At 40.6% G+C, this 26,293-nt stretch overlaps 2 protein-coding genes across 9 annotated transcripts in view; one reads left to right on the top strand and one right to left on the bottom strand.

The window, feature by feature from the left end:
- Positions 1-10,417, top strand: part of slc18b1 (solute carrier family 18 member B1) — a 63,192-nt gene extending 52,775 nt beyond the window's left edge. For all 6 annotated transcript variants that reach the window (XM_072553765.1, XM_072553763.1, XM_072553764.1 and 3 more), the window contains 3 exons: positions 861-954; positions 1,085-1,134; positions 9,722-10,417. In XM_072553765.1, the coding sequence (XP_072409866.1) occupies positions 861-954; positions 1,085-1,134; positions 9,722-9,776 (199 nt within the window). In that variant the 3' untranslated portion in view covers positions 9,777-10,417. The remainder of the gene's footprint in view (positions 1-860; positions 955-1,084; positions 1,135-9,721) is intronic.
- A 5,403-nt stretch (positions 10,418-15,820) lies between these two features.
- The window catches only part of casp8ap2 (caspase 8 associated protein 2), a 47,464-nt gene continuing 36,991 nt past the window's right edge, over positions 15,821-26,293 (bottom strand). For all 3 annotated transcript variants that reach the window (XM_072553759.1, XM_072553760.1, XM_072553761.1), the window contains exons 9-10: positions 21,256-21,355; positions 15,821-18,575 (exon numbers count right to left, since the gene is read on the bottom strand). In XM_072553759.1, coding sequence (XP_072409860.1) covers positions 18,513-18,575; positions 21,256-21,355 — 163 coding nt within the window. In that variant the 3' untranslated portion in view covers positions 15,821-18,512. The remainder of the gene's footprint in view (positions 18,576-21,255; positions 21,356-26,293) is intronic.

Below are 26,293 nucleotides of genomic sequence, written 5' to 3'. Positions count from 1 at the left end.
TCAATTAATGGCACAGGGTGTTGGAGCTGGGATAACTCCATCTCCAACTGCACTTCCCAACTTGTAATCCACTGTTTAAATATGTTTTTTCTTAATTTGTGATAGCAGATGAGAAGGAACATGCTCCAGGAAGGGCCTGTTACATGGAGATGTCTTAATAAAATACATACACTAATTTATTAAACAAGTTCAGCCATATTATTGTATGCATTCACATCTCATTTTTAAATAGCATTGGTGTCACCCTTTCCGACTTCTGTTAAAAAGTCCTAGCTCTTTATGCTTAGAGAATATCATGTTATGAAACGATACATTGGATCCATTTCATTTTTTTGTGGTATTTAATAAATGTGGAAGTTTTATTTACTGCAGTGTTTTATTTTGTACCCAACGTCCTGACCCAAACTAGTGTTCTAAATAACATTGCCTCAAATTATACCAACAGTATATAATTAATTTCACAATTTCAACGAACCAGCTATTTGATACTTATGTATCTATTCAATCACATTGATTGAAGTGTGAAGAAGCAAGAATGTAATGCCATTAAACAGTCTTGCCACACAACTATTGCCCAGTGCTGTTAACTAATCCAAACATTGCACCTCCAGGTTTGTAGATATAACTACTGCTGCTAGTACACATTACAAGCTTTGAATTAAGTTTTCACTTTAATTTTAGCTCCACGAGTTTAATATGGTCATCACAACTCTAAGCCGCTGGAGCTGACACATTGACCGACCAGAAGAGATGGTACTGCTAAAGATAATAAAGGCTGTAATCAGAAAATCATAAATTTTGCAATTGTACAAAATAATCTTTCAAAATCGAATTTTACCTTTTATTTTCTTTTAAATCAGGTCATTTGTAGGACCAACACTGGGAGGATATCTATATGAAAAATTGGGTTTTGAGTGGGCTGCATTCATACAAGGAAGCTTTCCACTCTTTTTTGTAAGTAAGCACAACGCGGGTGATGCATAGAATATTGAGAGTCGAAACTGCACAATTTTAAAAATAAAATTTGAAAACTAAGATCGCTTTAATAATCAACATCTGCAATTTTCTTTTCTTCTATCTTCAGGGTTCCTTGCTGGGTTTGTTCTTTATAGTGGAAATATTTCAAGAAAGGAGGTTTGTATTTGTATTTTCATCTTCTTAAATTGAAAAGAACGCTGCAGTGTAAGAGTGAATGAGGGAATGGTGACATTTTTTAAGAATAGGCAAGAATGATTACACAGGAATACGACAGAAATAAACCATTCAGTCTGTGCAAGTATTTATACTGTACTCAAGCCTTGGGCTATGTTTTTCTCAGTACCACTGTAACCATCTTTTCCCTTCTCCCTCATTTTGGACGGCACAGTGGCACAGTGGTTAGCACTGCTGCCTCACAGCGCCAGAGACCCGGGTTCAATTCCCGCCTCAGGCGACTGACTACTGTGTAGAGTTTGCACGTTCTCCCCATGTCTGCGTGGGTTTCCTCCGGGTGCTTCGGTTTCCTCCCACAGTCCAAAGATGTGCAGGTCAGGTGAATTGGCCATGTTAAATTGCCCGTAGTGTTAGGTAAGGGGTAGATGTAGGGGTATGGGTGGGTTGCGCTTCGGCGGGGCGGTGTGGACTTGTTGGGCCGAAGGGCCTGTTTCCACACTGTAATTAATCTAATCTAATCTTAATCTAATCTTCTTATCTAGTTTTCCCTGTAAGCATCATTATTATTCTTTTCAACTACTCTTTGCTCTAACGGGTTCCACGTCCCACTTTTGAGTGGGATTCAGCCCATTGAGCTTGCCACCAATTTGAACATGGTTGATCATCTCCTCATTGCCATTTTGGCTCAGAATCTCTATATGCCTTAATGTCACTTAGTTTCCAGATATCTATCGATTTCTGTCTTGAACCTGATCAATAACAGAGCTTCCACAGCCCCCTGGGGTAAGGAATTTACTTCTGAATTTCCAATGGGATTCTGATGGATGTTGTACTTTAATTTGAATGTGAGTAGTTCCAGCAACACTCCAGATAATTCCATTCAGGACAAAGCAACCCACTTGAATGATACTCCCTTCATGATCAATGCACAGTGGAAGCAAAATGGACTATCTGCAAGATTCACTTATAATCCACAAAGCCATCTCTAACTGCACTTCCCAAACTTGCATCCAACCAACTAAATGGACAAGGGACAATGTGCACATCAGGCACTGGAAAAGTCACTACACGAACAACCTTGTCGACCCTGCAAAGTCCTCCTCACTAACACCTGGGGGTTAGTGCCAAAATTGGGAGAATTAGTGCCAAAATTTCTCACAGACTGGTCAAGCAAGAGCCCAACATTGTCATACTCATGGAATCATACCTTACAGAAAATGTCACAGATACCACCTGGATATGTTCAGTCCTATCAGCAAGTCACACCCAGCTGAGCTGGGGTGGTGGCACAATGGTATACAGTCAGGAGGGGGTTGCTCTGGGAGTTCTCAATGTTGACTCCGGTCCCCATGAACACAGGCCCTTTGGCCCTCGATGTTGCGCCGACCTGTCATACCAATCTGAAGCCCATCTAATCTACACTATTCCATGTACGTCCATATGCTTGTCCAATGATGATTTAAATGCACATAAAGTTGGCAAATCTACTACCGTTGCAGGCAAAGCATTCCATATCCTTACTACTCTCTGAGTAAAGAAACTAGCTCTGATATCTGTCCTACATCTATCACCCCTCAATTTAAAGCTATGCCCCCTCATGCTCGCCGTCACAATACTTGGAAAAAGGCTCTCCCTGTCCACCCTATCTAACCCTCTGATTATCTTATATGTCTCTATTAAGTCACCTCTCAACCTTCTTCTCTCCAATGAAAACAGCCTCAAGTCCCTCAGCCTTTCCTCGTAAGACCTTCCCTCTATACCAGGCAACATCCGAGTAAATCTCCTCTGCACCCTTTCCAAAGCTTCCACATCCTTCTTATAATGCGGTGACCAGAACTGTACACTATACTTCAAGTGCGGCCGCACCAGAGTTTTGTACAGCTGTAGAATAACCTCATGGTTCTGGAACTCAATCCCTCTATTAATAAAAGCTAAAACTGTGTATGCCTTCTTAACAACCCTGTCAACCTGGGTGACAACTTTCAAGGATCTCTCTGCTCATCTACACTACCAAGAATCTTACCATTAGCCCGGTACTTTGCATTCCGGTAACTCCGACCAAAGTGAATCACCTCACACTTGTTCGCATTAAACTCCATTTGCCACCTCTCAGCCCAGCTCTGCAGCTTATCTATGTCTCTCTGTAACCTATAACATCCTTTGTCACGATCCACAACTCCACCGACCTTAGTGTCATCTGCAAATTTACTAACCCACCCTTCTACGCCCTCATCCAGGTTGTTTGTAAAAATGACGAACTGCAGTGGACCCTTACGGTACACCACTAGTAACTGGATGAACATTTCCCATAAACCACCACCCTCTGTCTTCTTTCAGCAAGCCAATTACTGATCCCAATTACAAGCCAAAAACTGCTATATCTCCCACAATCCCATTCCTCCGCATTTTGTACAATAGCCTACTATGGGGAACCTTATCGAACGCCTTGCTGAAATCCATATACACCACATCAACCCGTTTACTCTCATCTATCTGTTTAGTCACCTTCTCAAAGAACTCAATAAGGTTTGTGAGGCAAGACCTACCCTTCACAAAACTGTGCTGACTATCCCTAATCAAATTATTCTTTTCTAGATGATTATAAATCCTATCTCTTATAACCTTTTCCAACACTTTACCAACAACTGAAGTAAGGCTCACTGGTCTATAATTACCAGGGTTGTCTCTACTCCCCTCCTTGAACAGAGGAACCACTTTTGCTATCCTCCAGTCTTCTGGCACTATTCCTGTAGACAATGACGATTTAAAGATCAATGCCAAAGGCTCGGCAATCTCCTCACTGGCTTCCCAGAGGATCCTAGGATAAATCCCATCTGGCCCAGGGGACTATTTTCACACTCTGCAGGATTTCTAATACCTCTTCCTTGTGAACCTCAATCCCACCTAGTCTAGCCGCATGTATCTCCATATTCTCCTCAACAACATTGTTGTTTTCTAGAGGGAATACTGTCGAAAAATATTCATTTAGTGCTTCCCCATCTCCTCTGACTCCACACACAACTTCCCACTACTATCCTTGACTGGCCCTAATCTTACTCTCGTCATTCTTTTTATTCCTTAAATACCTATAGAAAGCCTTAGGGTTTACCCTGATCCTTATTCTCATGTCCCCTCCTGGCTCTTCTGAGATCTCTCTTTAGGTCTTTCCTGGCTACCTTGTAACCCTCACGTGCCCTAACTGAGCCTTCACATCTCATCCTAACATAAGCCTTCTTCTTCCTCTTGACCAGAGATTCCACTTCCTTTGTAAACCATGGCTCCTGTGCTCTACAGTTTCCTCCCTGCCTGACAGGTACATGCGTATCTAGGACACTCAGGAGCTTTTCCTTGAATAAGCTCCACATTTCTAATGTGTTCATCCCCTGCAGTTTCCTTCCCCATCCTATGCTTCCTAAATCTTGCCTAATCGCATCGTAATTGCCTTTCCCCCAGCTGTAACTCTTGCCCAGTGGTATACACCTATCTCTTTCTATCACTAAAGTAAACATAACAGAATTGTGATCACTATCACCAAAGTGCTCACCTACTTCCAAGTCTAACACCTGGCAGGGCTCATTACCCAGTACAAATCTAATGTGGCTTCGCCCTTGTTGGCCTGTCTATATACTGTGTCAGGAAGCCCTCATGCACACACTGGACAAAAACTGACCCATCTATAGTACTCATACTATCGTGTTCCCAGTCAATATTTGGAAAGTTGAAGTCCCCCATGACAACTACCCTGTGTCTCTCTCACTCCTATCGAGAATCAGGTTTGCTATCCTTTCCTCTACATCTCTGGAACTATTTGGAGGCCTATAGAAAACTCCCAACAGGGTGACCTCTCCTTTCCTGTTTCTAACCTCAGCCCATACTACCTCAGTTGACGAGTCCCCAAACATCCTTTCTGCAACTGTAATACTGTCCTTGACCAACAATGCCACACCTCCCCCTCTTTTACCATCTTCTCTGTTTTGACTGAAACATCTAAATCCTGGAACCTGCAACAACCATTCCTGTCCCTGCTCTATCCATGGCCACAACATCGAAGTCCCAGATACCAACCCATGCTGCAAGTTCATCCACCTTATTCCGGATGCTCCTGGCGTTGAAGTAGACACACTTCAAACCAACATCTTGCTTGCCGGTGCCATCTTGCGTCCCTGAAACTTGATTTCGGACCTCCCTACTCTCAATCTTTTCTATACACAAACTACAATTTTGGTTCCCATCCCCCTGCTGGATTAGTTTAAACCCACCCCAATAGTCTTAGCGAATTTCCCCCCCAGGAAATTGGTACCCCTTTGTTTCAGATGAAGACCATCCTGCTTGTAGAGGTCCCACCTACCCCAGAAAGAGCCCCAATTATTCAAAATCCTCCCTCCTGCACCATCCATGTAGCCACGTGTTCAACTCCTCTCTCTCCCTATTCCTCACCTCCCTAGCACCTGGCATGGGCAACAAACCAGAGACAACAACTCTGTTCGTCCTAGCTCTAAGCTTCCATCCTAGCTCCCTGAATTTCTGCCTTAATCCCTATCTTTCTTCCTACCTATGTCGTTGGTGCCTATGTGTCCACGACTTGGGGCTGCTGCCCCTCCCCCTTAAGGATCCCAAAAACATGATCAGAGACATCACGAACCCTGGCACCTTGGAGGCAACACACCAACTGAGTCTCTCATCCCCACAGAACCTCCTATCTGTCCCCAATGGAGTCCCCAATGACTACTGCTCTGCTCCTCTTCCCCCTTCCCTTCTGAGCAGCAGGGACAGATTCTGTGCCAGAGCCCTGTGCCCCACTGCTTTCCCCTGGTAAGTTGTCCCCCCCAACAGTATCCAAAACGGTACCCTTATTGTTGAGGGGAATGGCCACAGGGGATCCTGCACTGCCTTCCGGTTTCCTTTCCATCCCCTGACTGTAACCCATCTGCCTTTTTCTTGTACCTGAGGAGTGACTACCTCCCTGTAATTCCTCTCAATAACCCCCTCTGCCTCCCGAATGATCCGAAGTTCATCCAGCTCTAGCTCCAGTTCCCTAACGCGGTTTTCGAGGAGCTGGAGTTAGGTGCACTTCTCGCAGATGTAGTCAGCAGGGATACTAGTGGTGACCCTTACCTCCCACATTCTGCAGGAGGCGCATTCAACTGGCCTCACCTCCATTCCCACTATTCTAAATTCCCAAAGAGACTGTTGAAAAATAAGGAATAAAAAATAAATTTGAAACCTTACCAATCTGGCGCACAGAACCTTTTTTTTTGGTTAGAGGAGGAGGATGGGTGGGAGACACTACCCAAGTAGTGTTTCGGGAAACGCAACCACACAAATATATGACTTCCCAGAAGTCCTTTGCTCCTCCCACTCACCTTTCAGCAAATGGAGGCCCTCTCCCGAGGTCAGTTCCTTTTAATGCGGGAAAACTCACCCTTCTCTGCAGTCCTCACTTCACCACTCCTTCTCTCCTCGCCACTCTGGCAAAATGGAGCAAATGGAGGCTTGTGGCTTCAGGTTAAACAAGGGCAAGGAAAGCTCCTGCTGATTACCACATACCATCCTTCCTCGGCTGATGAATTGGTATTCCTCCATGTTGAATAAAACATGGGGGAAGCACCGAGGATGACAAGGGCAAAAATGGACCCTGGGTGGGGGATTTGAATGTCCACCACCAAGACTGGCTCGGCAGACGCACTACTGATTGAGCTGGTCAGGTTCTAAAGATCATAGCTGCTAGACTGGGTCTGCTGCAGGTGATGAGGGAACCAACTAGAGGGGAAAACAAATTTGACTTCATCCTTACCAATCTGCTAGCTGTAAAAGCATCTGTCCATGATACTATTAATAACAGCGACCATTGCACTTTCCTTGTGGAGACGACATCCTACCTTCACATTGAGAATAACTTCCATGTATTGTGTGGCACTATAACTGTGCTAAATGAGACAGACTTCCAACCGATCTAGTAGCTCAAGACTAGGCATCCGTGAGGTAATGTGGGCCATCAACAGTACCAGAATTGTACTCCAGCACAATCTGTATTCTCATGCCCTGCATATCCCCACTCAACCATTACAATCAAGTCAGGCGATCAACCCTGGTTCAATGGAGAGTGCGGGAAGGTATGCCAGGAGCAGCACCAGGCATACCTGAAGATGAGGTGTCAACCTGGTAAAGCCACCAAACAGGACTACTTGCATGCCAATCAATACAAGCAGCAAGTGATAGAGCTAAGTGATCCCACAGCCAACGGATCAGATCTAAGCTCTGAAGTCCTGCCACATCCAGTCATGAATAATAATGGATGATTAAACAATGCAGGAGGAGGCCCCACAAATATCCCCACCCTGAACAATGGAAGAGCCCAGCACAACAATGCAAAAGAAGAGGTTGTAGCTTTTGTAGCAATCTTCAGCCAGAAGTGCCAAGTGAATGGTCCATCTCGGCCTCCACCACTGGTCCCCAGCATTATCAATACCAGCTTTTCAGCCAATTCAATTCACTCCACGTGATATCAAGAAATGGTTAGCAGCACTGGATACTGCAAAAGCTACGGTCCTGACAACATTCAGGCAATAGTACTGCAAACTTGTGCTCCAGAACTTGCTGCTCCCCTAGCAACAGTTCTACAGTTACAACACTGGCACATAACTGACAATGTGGAAATCGAGCCAAGTATGTCCTGTACATAAAAAGCAGGACAAACCCAACCTGGCCAATTACTGCCCCATCAGTCTACAGTCAATCATCAGTAAAGTGATGGAAGGTATCATTAACAGTGCTGTCAAGCAGCACCTGCTCAGCCATAACCTGCTCAGCAACGCCCAGTTTGGGTTCCCTGTCAGTGCTGTCAGTCAGCTCCTGACCTCATTATGACCTTGTTGCAAACACGGACAAAAGAGCTGAATCCAAGAAGTCAGGAGAGAGTGACAGCCCTTGACATGAAGGTTACATTCAACAGTGAGGGCATTGTGGAGTCCAAGCAAAACTGAAATCGGTAGGTATCGAGGGAACACTTTTCAATGGTTGGAGTCATATCTGACACATAGTTAGATGCTTCATCAATGATCTTCCCTCCAGCATAAAGTTAGAAGTGGGGATGTTCGCCAATGATTGCACAATGCTCAGCACTATTTGTGACTCCTCAAACACTGAAGCAGTGTCCAAACACAACAAGATCTGGACAATATCCAGGCTTGGGCTGACAAGTGGCAAGTAACATTCATGCTCTGCAAATGCCATCATGATGACCATCACCAATAAGAGACAATCTAACCACCGTCCCTTGACATTCAATGGTGTTACCATCACTGAATTACCCACTATCAACATCCCGGGAGTTATCGTGGATCAAAAGCTCAACAGGACTCACCACATTAATGCAGTGGCTACAAGAGCAGGTCAGAGGCTAGGAATACTGCAGCAAGTAACTCACCTTCTGACTCCCTGAAGCCTGTCCAACATCTACAGAGCACAAGTCAGGAGTGTGATGGAATACTCCCTACTTGCCTGGATGAGTGCAGCCCCAACAACACTCAAGAAGCTTGACACCATCCAGGACGAAGTAGCCCGTTGATTGACACTGCATCCACAAGCATCCACTCTCTCCATTACCAATGCTCAATAGCAGCAGTGTGTACTATTTACAAGATGCACTGCAGAAATTTATCAACGATCCTCAGTCAGCACCTTCTAAACTCACGACTGCTTCCATCTAGCAGGATAAGAGCCGCAGGTACTTGGGAACACCACCACCGGCAAGTTCCCCTCCAAGTCACTCATCATCCTGACTCACAAATATATCGCCTCTCCTTCACTGTTGCTGGGTCAGAATCCTGGAATTCCCTCCCTAATGGCATTGTGGGTCACCCCACAGCACATGGACTGCAGCAACTCACCACTACTTTCTGAAGGGCAACTAGGGACGGGCAATACATGAGTGTCAGCCAGTGACCCAACATCCCGTAAAATGAATAAATAAAAAAAAGCGATATCCCTGTTCTTTCATCATTGCCTCAGTTAAAATCCTAGAATCCCCTACACGACAGCACTGTGGATGTACCTTCATCCTAGAAACTGCTTCATTTTAAGAAATCCACTCACCAACAGGATAACAAGGCCATTTCAGCACTGGAAAGAGTGTTAGCTCCATTCTGTTGAATGAATAATAGAAAAAATGTTTTCTTACATCGTTATACAACTGCTTTAACAACATGAGAAAAATGTTAGCATTAAATTACATCAGTATTTCTGTGTTATTTTGGTTTGTACTTTAATGACTGCAAGAAATAGAATGGGAGTGTGGGTTGGTTAGTGGATGATTGATATATCTTTCAAATTAAATTAACCATTGAAAAGTTGATATTGCACTTGGTTTACTAGATTTCCATTATTAGAGTATTTTTCAGAACATTGAATATCTGGATTAGAAAGTAAATCACCTGCATGTTCAAAAACATTTTTTTAAAATAGTATACGTTTTTTGCCTATAAAAAGAAAATCTTCACATCCTCATCATCCTATTATATGAAAATTTGTCTTCAATTAAATAATGATGTACATTTTTATTTTTATGTAGGTCACTCTCTGGGATTCACACTGATGAAGAGCGAGCACCACTGATATCAAATTAAATATGGACATGTAACGGGTTTGAATGGACTACACTTCTCTTGCAGACAACCTTTAGACATCCTCGTGCTTAAAACTGCCATTACTAAATAACTTTGTGTGGGTTTAAATTTTTTTAATACTAATTCTGAAATTTGTCTTTAATAGAGTAAAATGAATTTCATATTAGTCATCAAATGTAGTATATCAGAGTGACATGGTGGCTCTGTGGTTAGCACTGCTGCCTCACAGCACCAGGAACCTAAGTTCAATGCTAACCTGCACGGCTATCTGTGTGGAGTTTGCACATTCTCCCAGTGTCTGTTTGCTTCCCATAGTCAAAAGATGTGCAGGTTAGTTGGATTGGTCAGGCTAAATTGCCTATAGTGTCTGGGAATGTTTAGGCTAGGTATGTTAGCCATGGGGAATGTAGGCTTACAAGGATGGGGTTGATTTGGGTGTGATATTCTTTGTGGGGATGGTGTGGTCTTGATGAGCCGAATTCCACACTGTAGGGATTCAGATCGTGATGTCAAGCAGTAATTTATTGTGGAATCATGATTTTTACAGAAATTAACTTTGTATTCATTATTCTTTATATCTATCAGTCTAATTTGATGCTCCTGATCACAATCTTTTTGTCACTAATAAAGTAATAAAACCACCAGCTTATTTTTTATTTTATACTCATTCCCGTAATTTTAATTGTTGAGCGTGCAGCCAAAAAAATTGAAAGCAGGATATTATCCCAGCTTTGTCAGAATACTACAAAATCAACTACATACTGTTTCTCTTGCACACCGAGGAAAAAGCAAATCAACATAAGTTTATTGTGGTTTATTTTGCACAAAATGACATCTAACAAAGAATATTTTAATATTTAAAACAACCAAATTTGACAAGTTTAGACCTCTTTATCTAACGTGCCTTTGGAAAATTAATTAGAAAACATTTTATAGTTTCCAAGACCATCACTTGAAAATGACCCTGCTTAGAAAAGAAGGGTCTTCAGCTGTCAAAGCCAAGGATATCCTTGAGGGATAGAAAGGAAAGTTGAATTAAATAGAAAATACTGGAGATATACAGCAGCCCCATCACAATCCAAAAAGGGTGAGGTTGATATTTTTTCCAAATTGAATAAAACTCCCTGAATAGTATTGAACTAAACAAGGGTGTTGGAAAAGGCAGTAAGCTTGTGTTTGAAGTTCATAAATAATGGGCTGAATGGTATTTGTTTTCTGTTTGCAAACAGCAAAAATGGTTCAGTGTAAAACCAATAGTGATACTTGAATCTAATTACAAAAAGAGTAGAACTTTTGTAAGTTGGGGGGAAAGTTATCAGGAGGTATGCACAACAAAAGTAAAACTGTAAATACTGGCAATCTGAACTAAGTGTCAGAGCTGCAGCAAATCTAACAGCTGCAGTATTAACTAATTTAACCTCTTGAAGCTTGTTACTGTCTTCTTCACTGTGCTTCATGTCATTTGCACACTTTCAAGTTATACCAAGGAGTTTCAAGCCCAGCTCATTAATACATGACAACAGAGAATAACTAAAAGGGATTCCTGTGTGACACCATTGCATACTATCCTCTAGACTGAAAAATAGCTTCGTCTCTATTCTCAACAGACTGCCTTAATACTAATCTTTTTAACTCTCAGATTGTGAAGTGTCACATACCAGAACAAGCAGAAATTTCTTCCAATTAAATATCGGGTCGACTAAAATCATTTAGTTCCTTACCACAAACTGTTATCTCCCATCAATTCCATGCCTCTCCATGGTCACTGTGCAAGGCTGAATCAGACTGTTTATAACCACAGTCTTACTCTCGACCTTGAAATGATCTGCCAAACTTACATTCATACCATAGCTATAATCAAATTGGCCCTGAAATCCTTCAACCCCAGATTTTTTGGAGTCTGTGTATTTTACGACCTGTCTGAAAGAAAAGCCATGGACAGAATAACCTCACTAAAGGTGCAGCATCGTCACAAGTACCACCAGACTCCACCCTCGTCTCAGTTGATCTACTTTATAACCTTCCTTTATTATCTCTTGATTTGACTACAGAGGAACCTCAACGATCTGAAGGACATGAGCAGGGAGTATTTTGTTTGGGTAATCGAATGCCGGATAACATAGTTTAGCCGAGCATTGGGACATTGCAATCGTGCCAGATAATCGGATATGCGGATAATCGAATGCCGAATAATTGAGTTCCTCTGTATACCTGGCCAGCATCTAACATTTCTAGCCTGTTAACTCAAGATCATTCAAAATTCTGCTGCCTGTGTTTTTTTGCAACAAATGTTATTCAGTGCAATGCTCACTAGTTTGCATTAGCTTCGAATTAAGAAAGGCTTCGATTTTAAAATTCTCACATAAATAGAATCTTGAGAACATAGCAACTACTGTGTGTAGGTGCTGTCCGATCGCCTCAGTTTCTTCAACAGTTGTTGTGTTTATTTAAAATTTCTGCAGTACTTTAATTTAAAAAATTTTTTTTAAAAATTCCTCTAGAGCCTAACCCCTCCCTTTTCTTTAAACACTTCAGCCCTATTGTCAGTTCCAATTTTCTTTCTGCACACTATAGCTTTTGGCTTTGTCGAAACAAATCTATCAAGCGACACAGGGCAAAGGCAAGTGAGTGAAGTTAATGTACAGTTCAGCCCTGATTCAATGAATGCAGAAAATAACCTTTTATTTTCTGCTTAACTATGCTGCTCTCTTTTCTAATTACCTATTCGTTGTTTACTGATTGAGAGTTGCCTAACCAATTAAATTAAGTTTTGTCCCAATTTACATTGTATTAAACAAAAGTTGCAAGATGGTTGCCATGATAGTCCTCACCAATGCAAGTGATTAAAGTTAAAGTACAGATTATTGAATGGCAGAAACAAAATGAAGACACCTCTTCAAAAATTCAATGCCATCTAATCCAACCATTTTGGGATACAAATGAGTTTCTTGATTGGCCACTTTATAGTTACAAAGTGCGACACTGGAAAAGCACAAAGACACATCATTCAGCCTATCTACTCCATAGAACATAGAACATAGAAAAATACAGCGCAGTACAGGCCCTTCAGCCCTCGATGTTGCGCTGACTGAAGCCTACCTAACCTACACTAGCCCAATAACCTCCATATGCTTATTCAATGCCCGGTTGAATGACCATAAAGAGGGAGAGTCCACCACTGATACTGGCAGGGCATTCCATGAACTCACAACCTGCTGAGTAAAGAATCTACCCCTAACATCTGTCCTATACCAACCTCCCCTTAATTTAAAGCTGTGTCCCCTAGTAACAGCTGACTCCATACATGGAAAAAGGTTCTCACTGTCAACCCTATCTAAACCCCTAATCATCTTGTACACCTCTATCAAATCTCCCCTAAACCTTCTTTTCTCCAATGAGAACAGCCCCAAGTGCCTCAGCCTTTCCTCATACGATCTTCCTACCATGCCAGGCAACATCCTGGTAAACCTCCTCTGCACCTGTTCCAGTGCCTCCACATCCTTCCTATAGTATGGCGACCAGAACTGTACACAATACTCCAGATGAGGCCGCACCAGAGTCTTATACAACTGCAACATGACCTCAGGACTCCGGAACTCAATTCCTCTACCAATAAAGCCCAGTACGCCATATGCCTTCTTCACAGCACTATTTACCTGGGTGGCAACTTTCAGAGATCTGTGTACATGGACACCAAGATCCCTCTGTTCATCGACACTACCAAGTAGCCTACCATTAGCCCAGTAATCCATCTTCTTATTACTCCTACCAAAGTGAATGACTTCACACTTAGCTACATTGAACTCCATTTGCCATCTTTCTGCCCAGCTCTGCAACTTATCTATATCCCGCTGTAACCTGCCACATCCTTCTTCGCTGTCCACCACTCCATGCTGGTGTTAGCCTTCTACTCCACCACCTACCCATCTTTTCTCACTTAACTCTACCAACATGATTGTCTGTGGTCTCCTGGCTTCCTATGAAATGCATCTATACTATTTGCTTCCACCACTGTATATGGCAGCAAGTTCCACATTTTCACCATTCTTTGGCTAAAGAAGCTTCTTCTGAATTCTGGACATTGTTAACATGTTACTGTGAGATTGGAGTTACACATAGACCTGACTACATATATTGAACGACTTAGATTGGGTTATTAGATTTCTGACAACTATTTCATTGATGTGAGCTTTTTAAAAGTGAACCTAAATTTTCATGCTACCGTGATCCAAATTACTGAATACAGCAGTATAACCACAGCATGTCCACCACTGTAACCTATTCTTGGTCTGATATGCCACCTCCTCTACACTGTCTTACCTGCAATTAGTAGGTGAGCAAGGAGATTGGCAATCATTTACATATGTCAAGGCAGCTAAGCATCAGGCAACCTTGATTCACAGTACAGATTGGTGAGTAAACATTATAAAACTTGGTTACATGAACGTGGACTTGTAGGTCATCTTCCCAACGTCATATATTGTCCTCCTCCATTGTCATGCATTCAGCTCTCAGGCAGTACAGCTGAAGAGAATCCAGCCCATTGAACAATCAGGTGGAAATATCAACTTGGATGTGTACAGAAGGTACTTTTGGATTGTTAAAACAATGGAAAGGATTTGCTACCTCTGATTTTACACTGGTACTTGAGTTCAAAGCATCAGCCTTTGTCTTTATGGGCCACCAAGATTCAATAGCATAGTATGGATGTGGGACTCACACACTGACTAAATGGGTAGGGCACCATCGAATAAGTCATGCTGTCAAGACAATCCAACAGTTTCCTGTGTTTCCTTTAGGACTAAATTTATTGGATTCAACTGTGTAACCTGATCTGGAAACATTTAAATTGTACATTCTGGAGGCTGTTAATGCAACATTACCACAAACACTCCATTTCAACTTTGCTCCTTCTAAGAAATGCGATAAATTCAAACCATCTGAATGAAAAGCAGCAATATCATATGTATACAATTTTCCAACCAGGGATCTCCTGGAAAACTAATTCATAGTTCAGTGCTATTACAAACTTGCAGAGATTTTGCAGATTTCATCCAATATCAGTGCAAATTAAGGTGTAACTTAGTTCGCATTGTCTAAATAACAAACTTGCCAAGTGCACACAATGTTACATTGTCATATTTAAAAACCTTGAAACTCAAAAGAAGATTGAAGAGAATTCACTAATGATTTGTTGCTTTTTAACTTCGCAGGCTTTTAGGTTTTATGCTAAATTGCAGGAGATTGTTCACTCTTGCAATTATTAAATGAGTAACAATTTTCATATTGTCCTTCAAAGCAAAATGACCAGCTCCTTTCCCGAGTAAGTATATGACTCTTGAGCTATTCTGAACAAAACCGCTGCAGACTCGCTGCTTCTTCTGGCTAAGATTAATAAAACAAGTTAGCCAATACTTTTCCATTACTTGCCTGTCACACAACTTTGAATTTATTACTGTTTTAGCAACTGTCCCTGCGTCCTCCATTAAACAAGAATAAGAGCAGGCCTTTTAGCCACTCAAGCTTGGTAAGTTTCAAATTCTTTCCCAATACAATTAAATGTACCTGGGAAAAGTGAAAGCTAGTCATTCAAATTGTTATACCTTTCCATTCTGCGTGGTCAAATTGCAATATTATTTTAAAAGTTTTGAATTTTAATTTGGTGCATTGCTGATAATCTGGAACCATCCCCACAGCCATGTCAGGATTTCACCAGTAGCAAATTTGGATCTACCAGATATCTGTCCTGTCGAAGCAGGAGTATTGCAGAAGGACCTGAAACAATATCCTTCAGACTCAGAGGCAAGAAGTATGGCCTATTCCACGGAATTAAAAATTACATCTGAAGTAAATCAACAAAGTGACATACAGTCTGTCAGGGTTGTCATCAGGGAGGAGAATGGATTCAGTGGTAATAAAAGTACAAAGCACATTTGTCCTTCCTCAAGTGATTTTGCTTTGAAATGAACTATTCTTATGACTCAAGCAGTGCAACACAAAGTTTGACTGAACTAGAACTTAATGTTTTAATACAAAAGCAAGTATACTTTAAAAGGGTTTTTATTAAAAAAATAAAGTTACAAAAGTGAAATCAAGATCTTATTAATTTAAACTGTGCAGGGGCAGAACCATGCCTTATAACTATGAATACTATTTTATATAATGCAGCTAGCCTGTGCAGTCTACAGTCCTACAAATGGATAGTTCTTTAGCATTAGAATAGACAATATACAAATCATTGAATGAACAAAAGGACAGTGAATAATGAAGATACGAAACAGACAGAATTTAAGACACTATTTGAATTAAGACAAACTTACAGCAATGTAGGGCTTAAAATGAGAAACAAATATCTGAAGTAAAAGGCAGCAAAGGCAAACCTTTTACAATTTTGACCAAAAATTGGCAAAAAGCTGGAAAAACAGAGTCCTCCTGGTTATTGACCAGGGTAGCATGCTTTGCAGGTACCAAAGCAACAGACGTAATTAAGTCAGTCTATAAGATTGCACAACTCACTTCATCAATCCCATTTTAAAAATCTGGAATGGCAAAGTTTCCCTCTTAAACCGGAGCCTGCAGCCAATTGCAGCATCCTAATCCTCATCTCTGCACCACTAAAACTATCATTGTAAAATTGATTCTTCTCTATAAGCCTGATGAGGACTGTCAGGGCAATCATTTCTCTATTTTCTTTCAATACAATGTAAATGGGGAGGAAACTTAATTTAGGATTTATTTCCACTACCAGCAAACAAATACTTAGAAAGGTCAGCAACACAATTAACCAGAAAGTGAAGAGGTTATTTGAACCTGAACTTCACTTGCCTTTGCTCCACATTGCTTGGTAGATACATCGTTAGACAAAGGGTTCAAAAGCTATGGAATGTAGGTGGAAAACTGGAACTGAAACCACAGCCATGATAAGCCATGATCAAGCTGAATGGTGAAGCAGATTACAAAAGCCAAATGGCCTATTCCTGCTAGAATCCTGTAACCTTCTGTAACAAAAATCCCATTCTTCTGAATCTTAAAAAAAAGACTCATCTAGCATTCAAAGTCTTTCAAAAGGGCAAAAGTACTTTTCATTCAAAAGGTTTACAGAAATCCAGAACACATTCGAGGCTATGGGCCTATTGCTTGAAAGTGGGACTGGTGCAGATTTAGTGCAGCTCTGGTGATGTACATTTGATGGGCTGAAGGGCTTCTTCTGTACGTATGATTCTATCCCCTTGAGGTACATGCTTCAAAAGGTCAAAACACAAATAGGAAAAAAATAATGAAATGCTGCTTCTACTTTTACCAATAGTGTTAGAAGAGGCACTATGCAAGTGAATTTCTCCCCAGATATTTGGTGCAGTCGACACTAAATCATGAGATTTATCAAGATGGTTGCATCAGCATTTGAGATTTCAGTAATCAGTATTCTGATTTCAACTGCAACCTATTGTTTGGCATTAGCCATTTCATATAATATTGCACTGGCAATTGCAATGAACTTGCAGGCTTTTTCCATAAGTGAGAGCTCATTAAGCAATACCATCTCAAGATGTTGCAATCACTTTACCCTCAAGCACAACCTTTGACTATTTGTTTCTTTGTTAAAGTACCACCAATGGTGGCAGTTATTTTCTAGCGACTTGAAATTTTCCAGATATCCAACTCCTCAAATTCTCAATTTTAATACTTATTCCGGAAAAGTCATGTAACTACAAGCCTAAGATAAATAGTAAGCTATTATTCTAACCATTACTAACACTGAACAAACCCATCCGACACCTTAAAAGGTCAGTCCTCAATCTAACAGTGCCAGACCTATCTATGAAGTTGGTTTTGAATTGGGAAATATCAGAAGCGTATAAGTTGAAAATATGAAGAGATATATTAAGGAATTTTAGTACTGAAGCCAAGCAAGACATCTAAACTTTTCTAACTGTGCTTGCAACAAACATTACACACTTTTTCTGGATGTGATACAAAAAGAAACATAGAAAAATTAAAAAGTAACCTTTACTTCTCACATTGCAACCTAGCAAAAATAAATTACAATAATTAGTCTTCACAGTTTGAAACATACTTAACATCTGTAAATTTCAAAAACTTGTATTTATAATATTAACAAATTTACAGCATTTCTATAAAATGTTACACAGGTGTGAATGCAAACAGCTTCAAAAAGTTTCAAACCTGTTTTGAAAGATATTCACAAAAATATAAACTGCATTATGTACAAATACATATTTTATACTTTACAGACTATTAATCTGACAGTACATTTCAGTGAGCACATTGGGATACATAGTCAAATGAGGGCAATATAGGCGAATGTAGAGGGAACATAGCAAGAACAAAGAATGTTTTTTAAAAAAACTTGAGATTTTCAATTCACTTTCACTGAACCTTCAATTGAAAAAAACATGGGATTTAAGATATATGTTAATGAGCTTGCTGCAAAGTTAACATTAGCTAGTCCGGTATAAAATGATAATTTTTAGGGTTAAAGGTGACATAATTAGGTACAAAGGTCCTTCCTGTATGGTGTGTGCCACTCTGAGATATGTCTCCATAAATCAATGCTTCAGAGATGCAATCACAAGAAACATTTCTAAGTTTAACAGTAGGAAAAAGCACTGGATATGAAATGTAGGTTGTCAGCCATCTCTGTGGCTTAATGTTTCTTCAAAACTACTTGAATGCTTTTGGCAGGACAGAAATACAAAAGGACAGATGCACAATCTTTCAGTTGTTCATGTTTCCTGACTTCTTGAATAATTTCATCAAACGATGGAACCGTTCTGAAACCTGAAAAGAAAATAAATTCCACATACCAATTGCTTGGAACACTTGTTTATTATACTCCTGTGAAGTACCTTGGGACATTTTAACACGTTAAAGGTGGTAAATAAATCCAAGTTGCTGTTGCTTGCCCTGTCAAACCCTCCATAATTCAGGTAATTTCTCTCGGATCATCTGTTAACTGCTTTTCAATTAAACTGCTTTTCTAGTAACTAGACTGCGAACTTGCCCTGGGGGCTATATGCTCTTTTACCGAATTTACTGTTGTCTGATCTGATAGCTAAGAGGCAAGTTTAAATGAAGTGAGTTAGAGGGGTGGGGAGGGTATCTCAGTTTGGGATCAGCACTGGTGGAAATATCAAAATTAAGGAAATTCAAGAAATCAGCTCTCGAGGAGCGCAGAGATCTCAGAGAGTTGAGAGGTCGGAAGCAGCTATAGGGATAGGGAATGGCAGATCCATGACTGGATTTCGAAACAAGAATTGAGATTTTCAAAATTAAGATGCGCTTATCCAGCAATCTGTACAGGTCAGCAAGGAGAGGAATGCTAGTTGAATGGTGCAAGTTAAGAAGCAGAAAACAGTTTTAGTTAACTTCAACTTTATGGAGAGTACAACATTGGAGACCAGCCACAAAAGCATTGGAATAATTTAGACCGTAGGTTTAAAAAAAGACTTGAATGAGGGTTTTAGCAGCAAATCAGTTGAGACAGGTCTGAAGCTCTGTTAAAGGTGAAAAAAAGGTACTCTTAATGATGGTGCAATTAAGTGGCCATAAAAGCCCAGAAACAAGCTCATTGGCCCACCATATCTATGCCAACCAACATACACCAAACTATACTAATTCCATTTATGTGCTTTTGGTCCTTAGCCTACTATGCCCTGGCATTTTAAGTGATTGACCATTTGCTTCCTAAATGTTGCCAGAGTAGCTCATTCATCTTCCTCTCAGGCAGTGCATTCCATAGTCCTACACACCTCTGGGTGAAAAGAAATTCCCCCAATCCTCTCTGAACCACTTGCTCCTCACTCAAAATTAACCCTCACATCTAAGACATGTCTACCATGGGGAAATCTACCCTGTTGATGCATATCAATTTTGTATAGCTGAATTAGATCTCCCTCAGCTTCCTCTGCTCCAGGGAAAACAAACCCAACCAATCCAGTCTCTCTCTCATAACAGACTTTCCACCCAAGGCAACATCGTGATGAATCTCCTCTGCACTCTTTTCATTGCAATCACATCCTTTTCAATGTGATAACCAGATTGCACCCAGTATTCCATCTGTGGCCTAACCAATGTTTTATTAAGTTGCTATAAGACTTCCTTGTCTCTATATTCTACAGCACAGCTAATGAAGACAAGCATTCATTATGCCTCCTTCTTCACAACTTGCGGGGTGCATGGACTTGGAGACCAAGGTCCCTTTGCTCCTCAGTACTCCCTCGAGACTTACATCGTATATATCCTTCCTGTATTAGGCGTTCCAAAATGAATCATCTCACTCATATCAGGATTAAATTAAAGATCTGTCTGATTTACCAGCTGATCAATATCAGGCTGTAGCCTGAGGCCATCCTCCCCATCATAAACATCAATTTTCATGTCATCTGCAAACTTAGGAATTATACCTTCTACATTCACATCCAAGTCTTTAATGTACACAACAAACAGTAAGAGTCCCAGCACCATCACAGGCTTCCAATCACAAAAACAACCCTCCATCATCACCCTTTGTCTCTTACTTGCAAACCAAGTTTGGATCCAGTTTGCCAATTTGTCACTGCTCCCATCGGCTCTTACCTCTGGGCCAGCATTCTATGTGGGTCCTTGTCAATGTTTTTACTGAAGTCGATGTAAACCATATCAACTACACTACTCTCTTCAAATACATTTAGTCACTTTTCAAAAAATTCAACTAAATCATATTGGATCTTCCTCCAATAAATCCATGCTGACTAACCCTAATCAATTCTGACATTTTCAAGTGCTGACTAATTCTGCCCCTTCCAATTTTTTCAAATAATTTCCCTATCACTGATGTCAGATTAATAGGTCTATAATTACCTGGCCTACCCATGCTGTCCTCTTGAATAAAAGCACCTCATTGGCTATCTTCCAATCATCTGGCATCTCATCAGTAACCAGTAAAGTATTAAATATCTCCACCAAGGCCTCATCAAACTCTTTGCTTACCACATACAATAGCCTGGAACACATTTCAAAAGGCCCTGGGGATTTATGCACCTTTACATACACTAAAACATCTAATAGTTCCTTATTATTAACATGCTCGAGATCCTAACCAATCCAATTGAAATCTGTAGCTATAATGTCTTTCTCCTTTATGAATACAGATGAGAAATATTCATTTAAGACTTCACTCACTGTCACAGGACTGCAGTCAGAAAAACACCCTTCCACAACTACCCTCTGTGTTCTATGGCCAACCCAATTTTGTACTGAAACTAACTTTAGTTGGGTTTAGGGTAGGTCCGTGGCATTTCGTAACAGTAACAACTTTAAAAATGGGAAAGAATTCACCTCAGACAGGAGGAACTGATATCAAAGAAATTACTTTGTTTGAAAAACATGTTTTGAGCAAGTTTATTCTACTGTGAGCGCCAACATAACACTAAATGAAGGAACAAGGAGTTGCTTCATTTTGTAGGTATCAAGTGTTTACCTGAACAGGGGACCGATGCAGTTTCCCAGCGATGTAACCAAAGGTCTCTTCATTTGCTCCCTTCTGTTGACAACCCATCAGTATCGCTCGATCATCCTCCCTGACAAGAACAAACGAAAAGGGATTAGAGAGCATAACCTAAAACAAGTGTAAAGAAACAAAGACAAAAAACGCAATTTGTCCGAACTAAATGATTCATTTACAACAATATACAGGCAGGTTGAAAATACTGGAAACTCTCAGCAGGTTAGGAGGTATCGATGAAGAGCAGACATTAATGGGTCAAATATTTGCTGTAACAGGATAACAACCATCCATCATGAGGTAACATGCCCTTCGTTTAAATTACAACATTTTGCACTGAAAACGTAGCTGACAATGGGGAATGAGAGATACTGAGCAGCTAAGTATCTGATTAATCAGAGTTCATTGATACATGAATTCAACGGACAAATCAGGCACAGACAGCAAAGAAGGGAGAAACTGATGGGTTCAAAGGGAATGAGAGATAAGTACAAATGCAAAGAAACTTAAATTTTCAACTTGTAAAAATTTCTTCTTCCAAACCTGAAAGAATGAGAGTCTATACTTTAATAGCTAACTTAAAGTATCAGGGTGGGGGCAACTGAGAATAATTATCACATCAAACAATGGCATCATTTAAAGAGCATTTAGATGAAAACAAGTGAGACTTAGCATGATCAGCACAGAGAATTGCAGAATTCAAGTCAAATAATGTGTATGATAAATATATTTGTAGCATGTTTTGTGCTAATTTAAAAAGCCAAACTTCCCACAGATTTAATTATCACAATTTAATTATCACAAAATTAAACTAATACCTTTAGGGCAGGAGGACGAGACACTTGCTAAGAGCTCCTTCTTTAAGCTAAGAAAGTAACAATTTATCAACTTAGACAAACAGTGTCGTAAAGTTTTAAAATCAATTTTTCGTTTTCTCAAATTAGATTATGGTCGGATGGTGGATGACAAGGAAATGCAGGGGTTGATATAACTCAAATGAGATAACGGGAATCCAGAGAAAGTATATTCCTGTCAGGGTGAAAGGAAAGGCTGGTAGGTATAGGGAATGCTGGATGAGGATTGAAATTGAGGGTTTGGTTAAGAAAAAGAAGGAAACATGTCAGGTACAGACAGGATAGATCAAGTGAATCCTTAGAAGAGTATAAAGGCAGTAGGAGTATACTTAAGAGGGAAATCAGGAGGGCAAAAAGGGAACATGAAATAGCTTTGGCAAATAGAGTTAAGGAGAATCCAAAGAGTTTTTACAAATACTTTAAGGACCAAAGGGTAACTAGGGAGAGAATAGGGCCCCTTAAAGATCAGCAAGGTGGCCTTTGTGTGGAGCCACAGAAAATTGGGGAGGTACTAAATGAGTATTTTGCATCAGTATTTATTGTGGAAAACGATATGGAAGATATAGACTGTAGGGAAATACATGGTGACACCTTTCAAAATGTCCATATTACAGAGGAGAAAGTGCTGGATGTCTTGAAACGCATAAAGGTGGATAAATCCCCAGGACCTGATCAGGTGCACCCTAGAACTCTGTGGGAAGCAACAAAAGTGATTGCTGGACCTCTTGCTGAGATATTTGTATCATCGATAGTCACAGGTGAGGTGCCGAAGACTGGAGGTTGGCTAATGTGGTGCCATTGTTTAAGAAGGGTGATAAGGACAAGCCAGGGAACTATAGACCAGTGAGCCTGACGTCGGTGGTGGGCAAGTTGTTGGAGGGAATCCTGAGGGACAGGATGTACATGCGTTTGAAAAGGCAAGGACTGATTCGGGATAGCCAACATGGCTTTGTGCATGGGAAATCATCTCTCACAAACTTGATTGAGTTTTTTGAGGAAGTAACACAGAGGATTGATGAAGGCAGAGCCGTAGATGTGATCTGTACGGACTTCAGTAAGGCATTCGACAAGGTTGCCCATGGGACACTGATTTACAAGGTTAGATCTCATGGAATACAGACAGAACTAGCCAGTTGGATATCGAACTGGCTCAAAGGTAGAAGAAAAGAGGATGTGGTGGAGGGTTGTTTTTAGACTGGAGGCCTGTGACCAGTGGAGTGCCACAAGGATCGGTGCTGGGTCCTCTACTTTTGGCAATTTACATAAATGATTTGGACTAGAGCATAAAAGGTTGTTAGTAAGTTTGCAGATGACACCAAAATTGGAGGTGTCGAGGTGTAGTGTACCTCAGATTACAACAGGATCTTGACCAGATGGACCAATGGGCAGAGGAGTGGCAGATGGTAGTTTAATTCAGATAAATGCAAGGTGCTGCATTTTGGCAAAGCAAATCTTAGCAGGATGGATACACTTAATGGTAAGGTCCTATGGAGTGTTGCTCAACAGAGAGACCTTGGAGTGCAGGTTCATAGTTCCTTGAAAGTGGAGTCGCAGTGAACAGGAATAAACCTGCAATTAAATTCGAGGCCTGGTCTCACTAAAAATCAAAAGCTTTTTTTCATCTGTTTTTTGTTTTTTAACACAAACTATTATGCAAGAGTCATCTTTAGCTCACAGATCCCAGCTCCAAACCAAAATTGGTAAGAAGGATAAAAGTAATGAGAAATTAGCAAGAGCTCTAACAGTATTTAGTCATTGCATCTACCATTCCTTTGTCATCTACTTTAATTCCCCATTCCTGTCCATTAAAGAGTGGAACTTGTTTTATTACTCTATTTTTAGCAACACAAAAATATAGAAACAGGAGAATGAGTAGGGCATTCAGTCCCTCAAACCTGCTCCAATATCCTAAAAAATTGTGACTGATCTGTCCCAGGCTTCAAGTCCTCTTTTGTGCCCATTCATCAAATTTTCGAAATGTTGAGGGCCATCTGCTTCTTTAAATACTTTGTGATCTAGCCACTCTCTAGGACAGATAATTCCAGACATTCACCACCCTCAGAAGAAATTTCTTTGTACGCCTCTTTTAAATCTATAGAAACTCGTGCTATCTGTTCTTACATTTCTGGCTAGCTTCCTCTCATGCTCTAATTTATTTGCCCTAATGAACACATCATAGAGTCTTAGAGATGTACAGCATGGAAACAGATCTTTGAATTAACTCATCCATGCCGACCAGATGTCCGAAATTAATCTAGTCCCATTTGCCAGGACAGGTGGACGATCCTTTATCTGAAGTTCCAAAGTCCAAAAAGCTCTGAAATCTGAAGGTCTTTTTTGTGAAGTTTTTTTTCTCATTACCAAGGCTGTTTGGCGTGTAAACAGTTACCCCAAGTCAACATCCACTTGATCCACTCAGATACGACATGGGGAGGCATAGTCCAGCACCTGCAGGCCCTGAATTCTTTCTCAAGGTGTGTTTTACTTCATAAGTCTGCTCCTTTGGTAAGACTTTTAAAAATTTCACCATCAAACTATCACTTACTCTGAAATTCGAAAACTTCCAACTTCCGAAAAACAGCTGGTCCCGACGATTTCGGATAAAGTATCATCTACCTATACTTGGCCATTTCCATCTCAACCCTTCATATTCATATACCCATCCAGATCTTTTAATTGTTGAAATTTTACCAGCCTCCAACACTTCCTCTAGCAGCTCATTCCATACATGCTCTACCCTTTGCATAAAAAAGTTGCCCATTAGGTCAGTTTTAAATTTTTCTCCTCTTACTCTAAACAAACACCCTCTTGCTCTGGAGTCCCCCACCCCAGGAAAAAGATCTTGTCTATTTACCCTATCCATGCTCGTGATTTTATAAACCCCCATAAGGTCACCCCTCAGCCTCCAATACTCTGGGAAAACAGCTCCAGCCTATTCAGCTTCTCTCTATAGCTCAAACGTCCAACCCTGGCAACATCCTTATCATTCTGCTGTTCTTTTCATTCTAACCAGTTATTAAACCCCTACAATTACAACTTTTCATCAAGTTTAATGCTTTCCTTACCTTCCTTCAGTGGATGATGGGTAATCCACTAGGAATTTCACCTTAAAGTAGCATTTATCCGATTATTCTGATGCATCCCCCAAAATCTGCAATTACTTTTCTACTAATCCTTCTTCTAGACTAATATCCCAGTCCACTTTCAGGCAGACATAATTGTTCTTATTTAAGTTTAAAATGGTCTTGGAGCCACTTTTCTCTCCTTCAAACTGGGTGCAAAAAAGCAACTTATAGTATAATCTCTGCAACCTGGAGGTGCCTTTATTTCGAGATAATTATCATACTATAACCAAGTTTGCAGATGACAAAAAATAGGTGAGACAGTAAGTGCTTAAGATAAAGCCTGCAGAGAAATTAAGCAAGTGGGCAGTTTAAATGGAGAAAAATTGCAGAAAGCTGCAGAACAGAGGGATTTGGGAGTCTTCATTCATGAATCATAAAAAGGGAGCATCCAAGTTCGACAGGTAATAGGGAAGCCAAATGGAATGTTGGCCTTTATTTCAAAAGGAATTCAGTATAAGAGTAGGAAGTTTTCCTAAAATTATACACGGAATTAATCAGACCACAGCTGGAATACTGTGAACAGTTTTGGACCCCTGATCAAAGGAAATATATAAGACCATAAGACATAGGAGTGGAAGTAAGGCCATTCGGCCCATCGAGTCCACTCTGCCATTCAATCATGGCTGCTGGGCACTTCAACTCCACTTACCCGCATTCTCCCCGTAGCCCTTAATTCCTTGTGACATCAAGAATTTATCAATCTCTGCCTTGGAGAAATTTAGTGTCCCGACCTCCACTGCACTCTGCGGCAATGAATTCCACAGGCCCATCACTCTCTGGCTGAAGAAATGTCTCCGCATTTCTGTTCTGAATTGACCCCCTCTAATTCTAAGGTTGTGTCCACGGTTCCTAGTCTCCTCACCTAACGGAAACAATTTCCTAGCATCCACCCTTTCCAAGTCATTTATTATCTTGTACGTCTCTATTAAGTCTTCCCTTAATCTTCTAAACTCCAATGAATACAATCCCAAGATCCTCAGCCGTTCTTCATATGTTAGACCTACCATTCCAGGGATCATCTGTGTTAATCTCCGC

Source organism: Chiloscyllium punctatum, chromosome 3 (genome assembly GCF_047496795.1).
Source record: "Chiloscyllium punctatum isolate Juve2018m chromosome 3, sChiPun1.3, whole genome shotgun sequence".
NCBI classification, from domain to species: Eukaryota; Metazoa; Chordata; class Chondrichthyes; order Orectolobiformes; family Hemiscylliidae; genus Chiloscyllium; species Chiloscyllium punctatum.
Note: the sequence above shows the minus strand (reverse complement) of the source record. Positions and strands in the feature narration are given on the sequence as shown.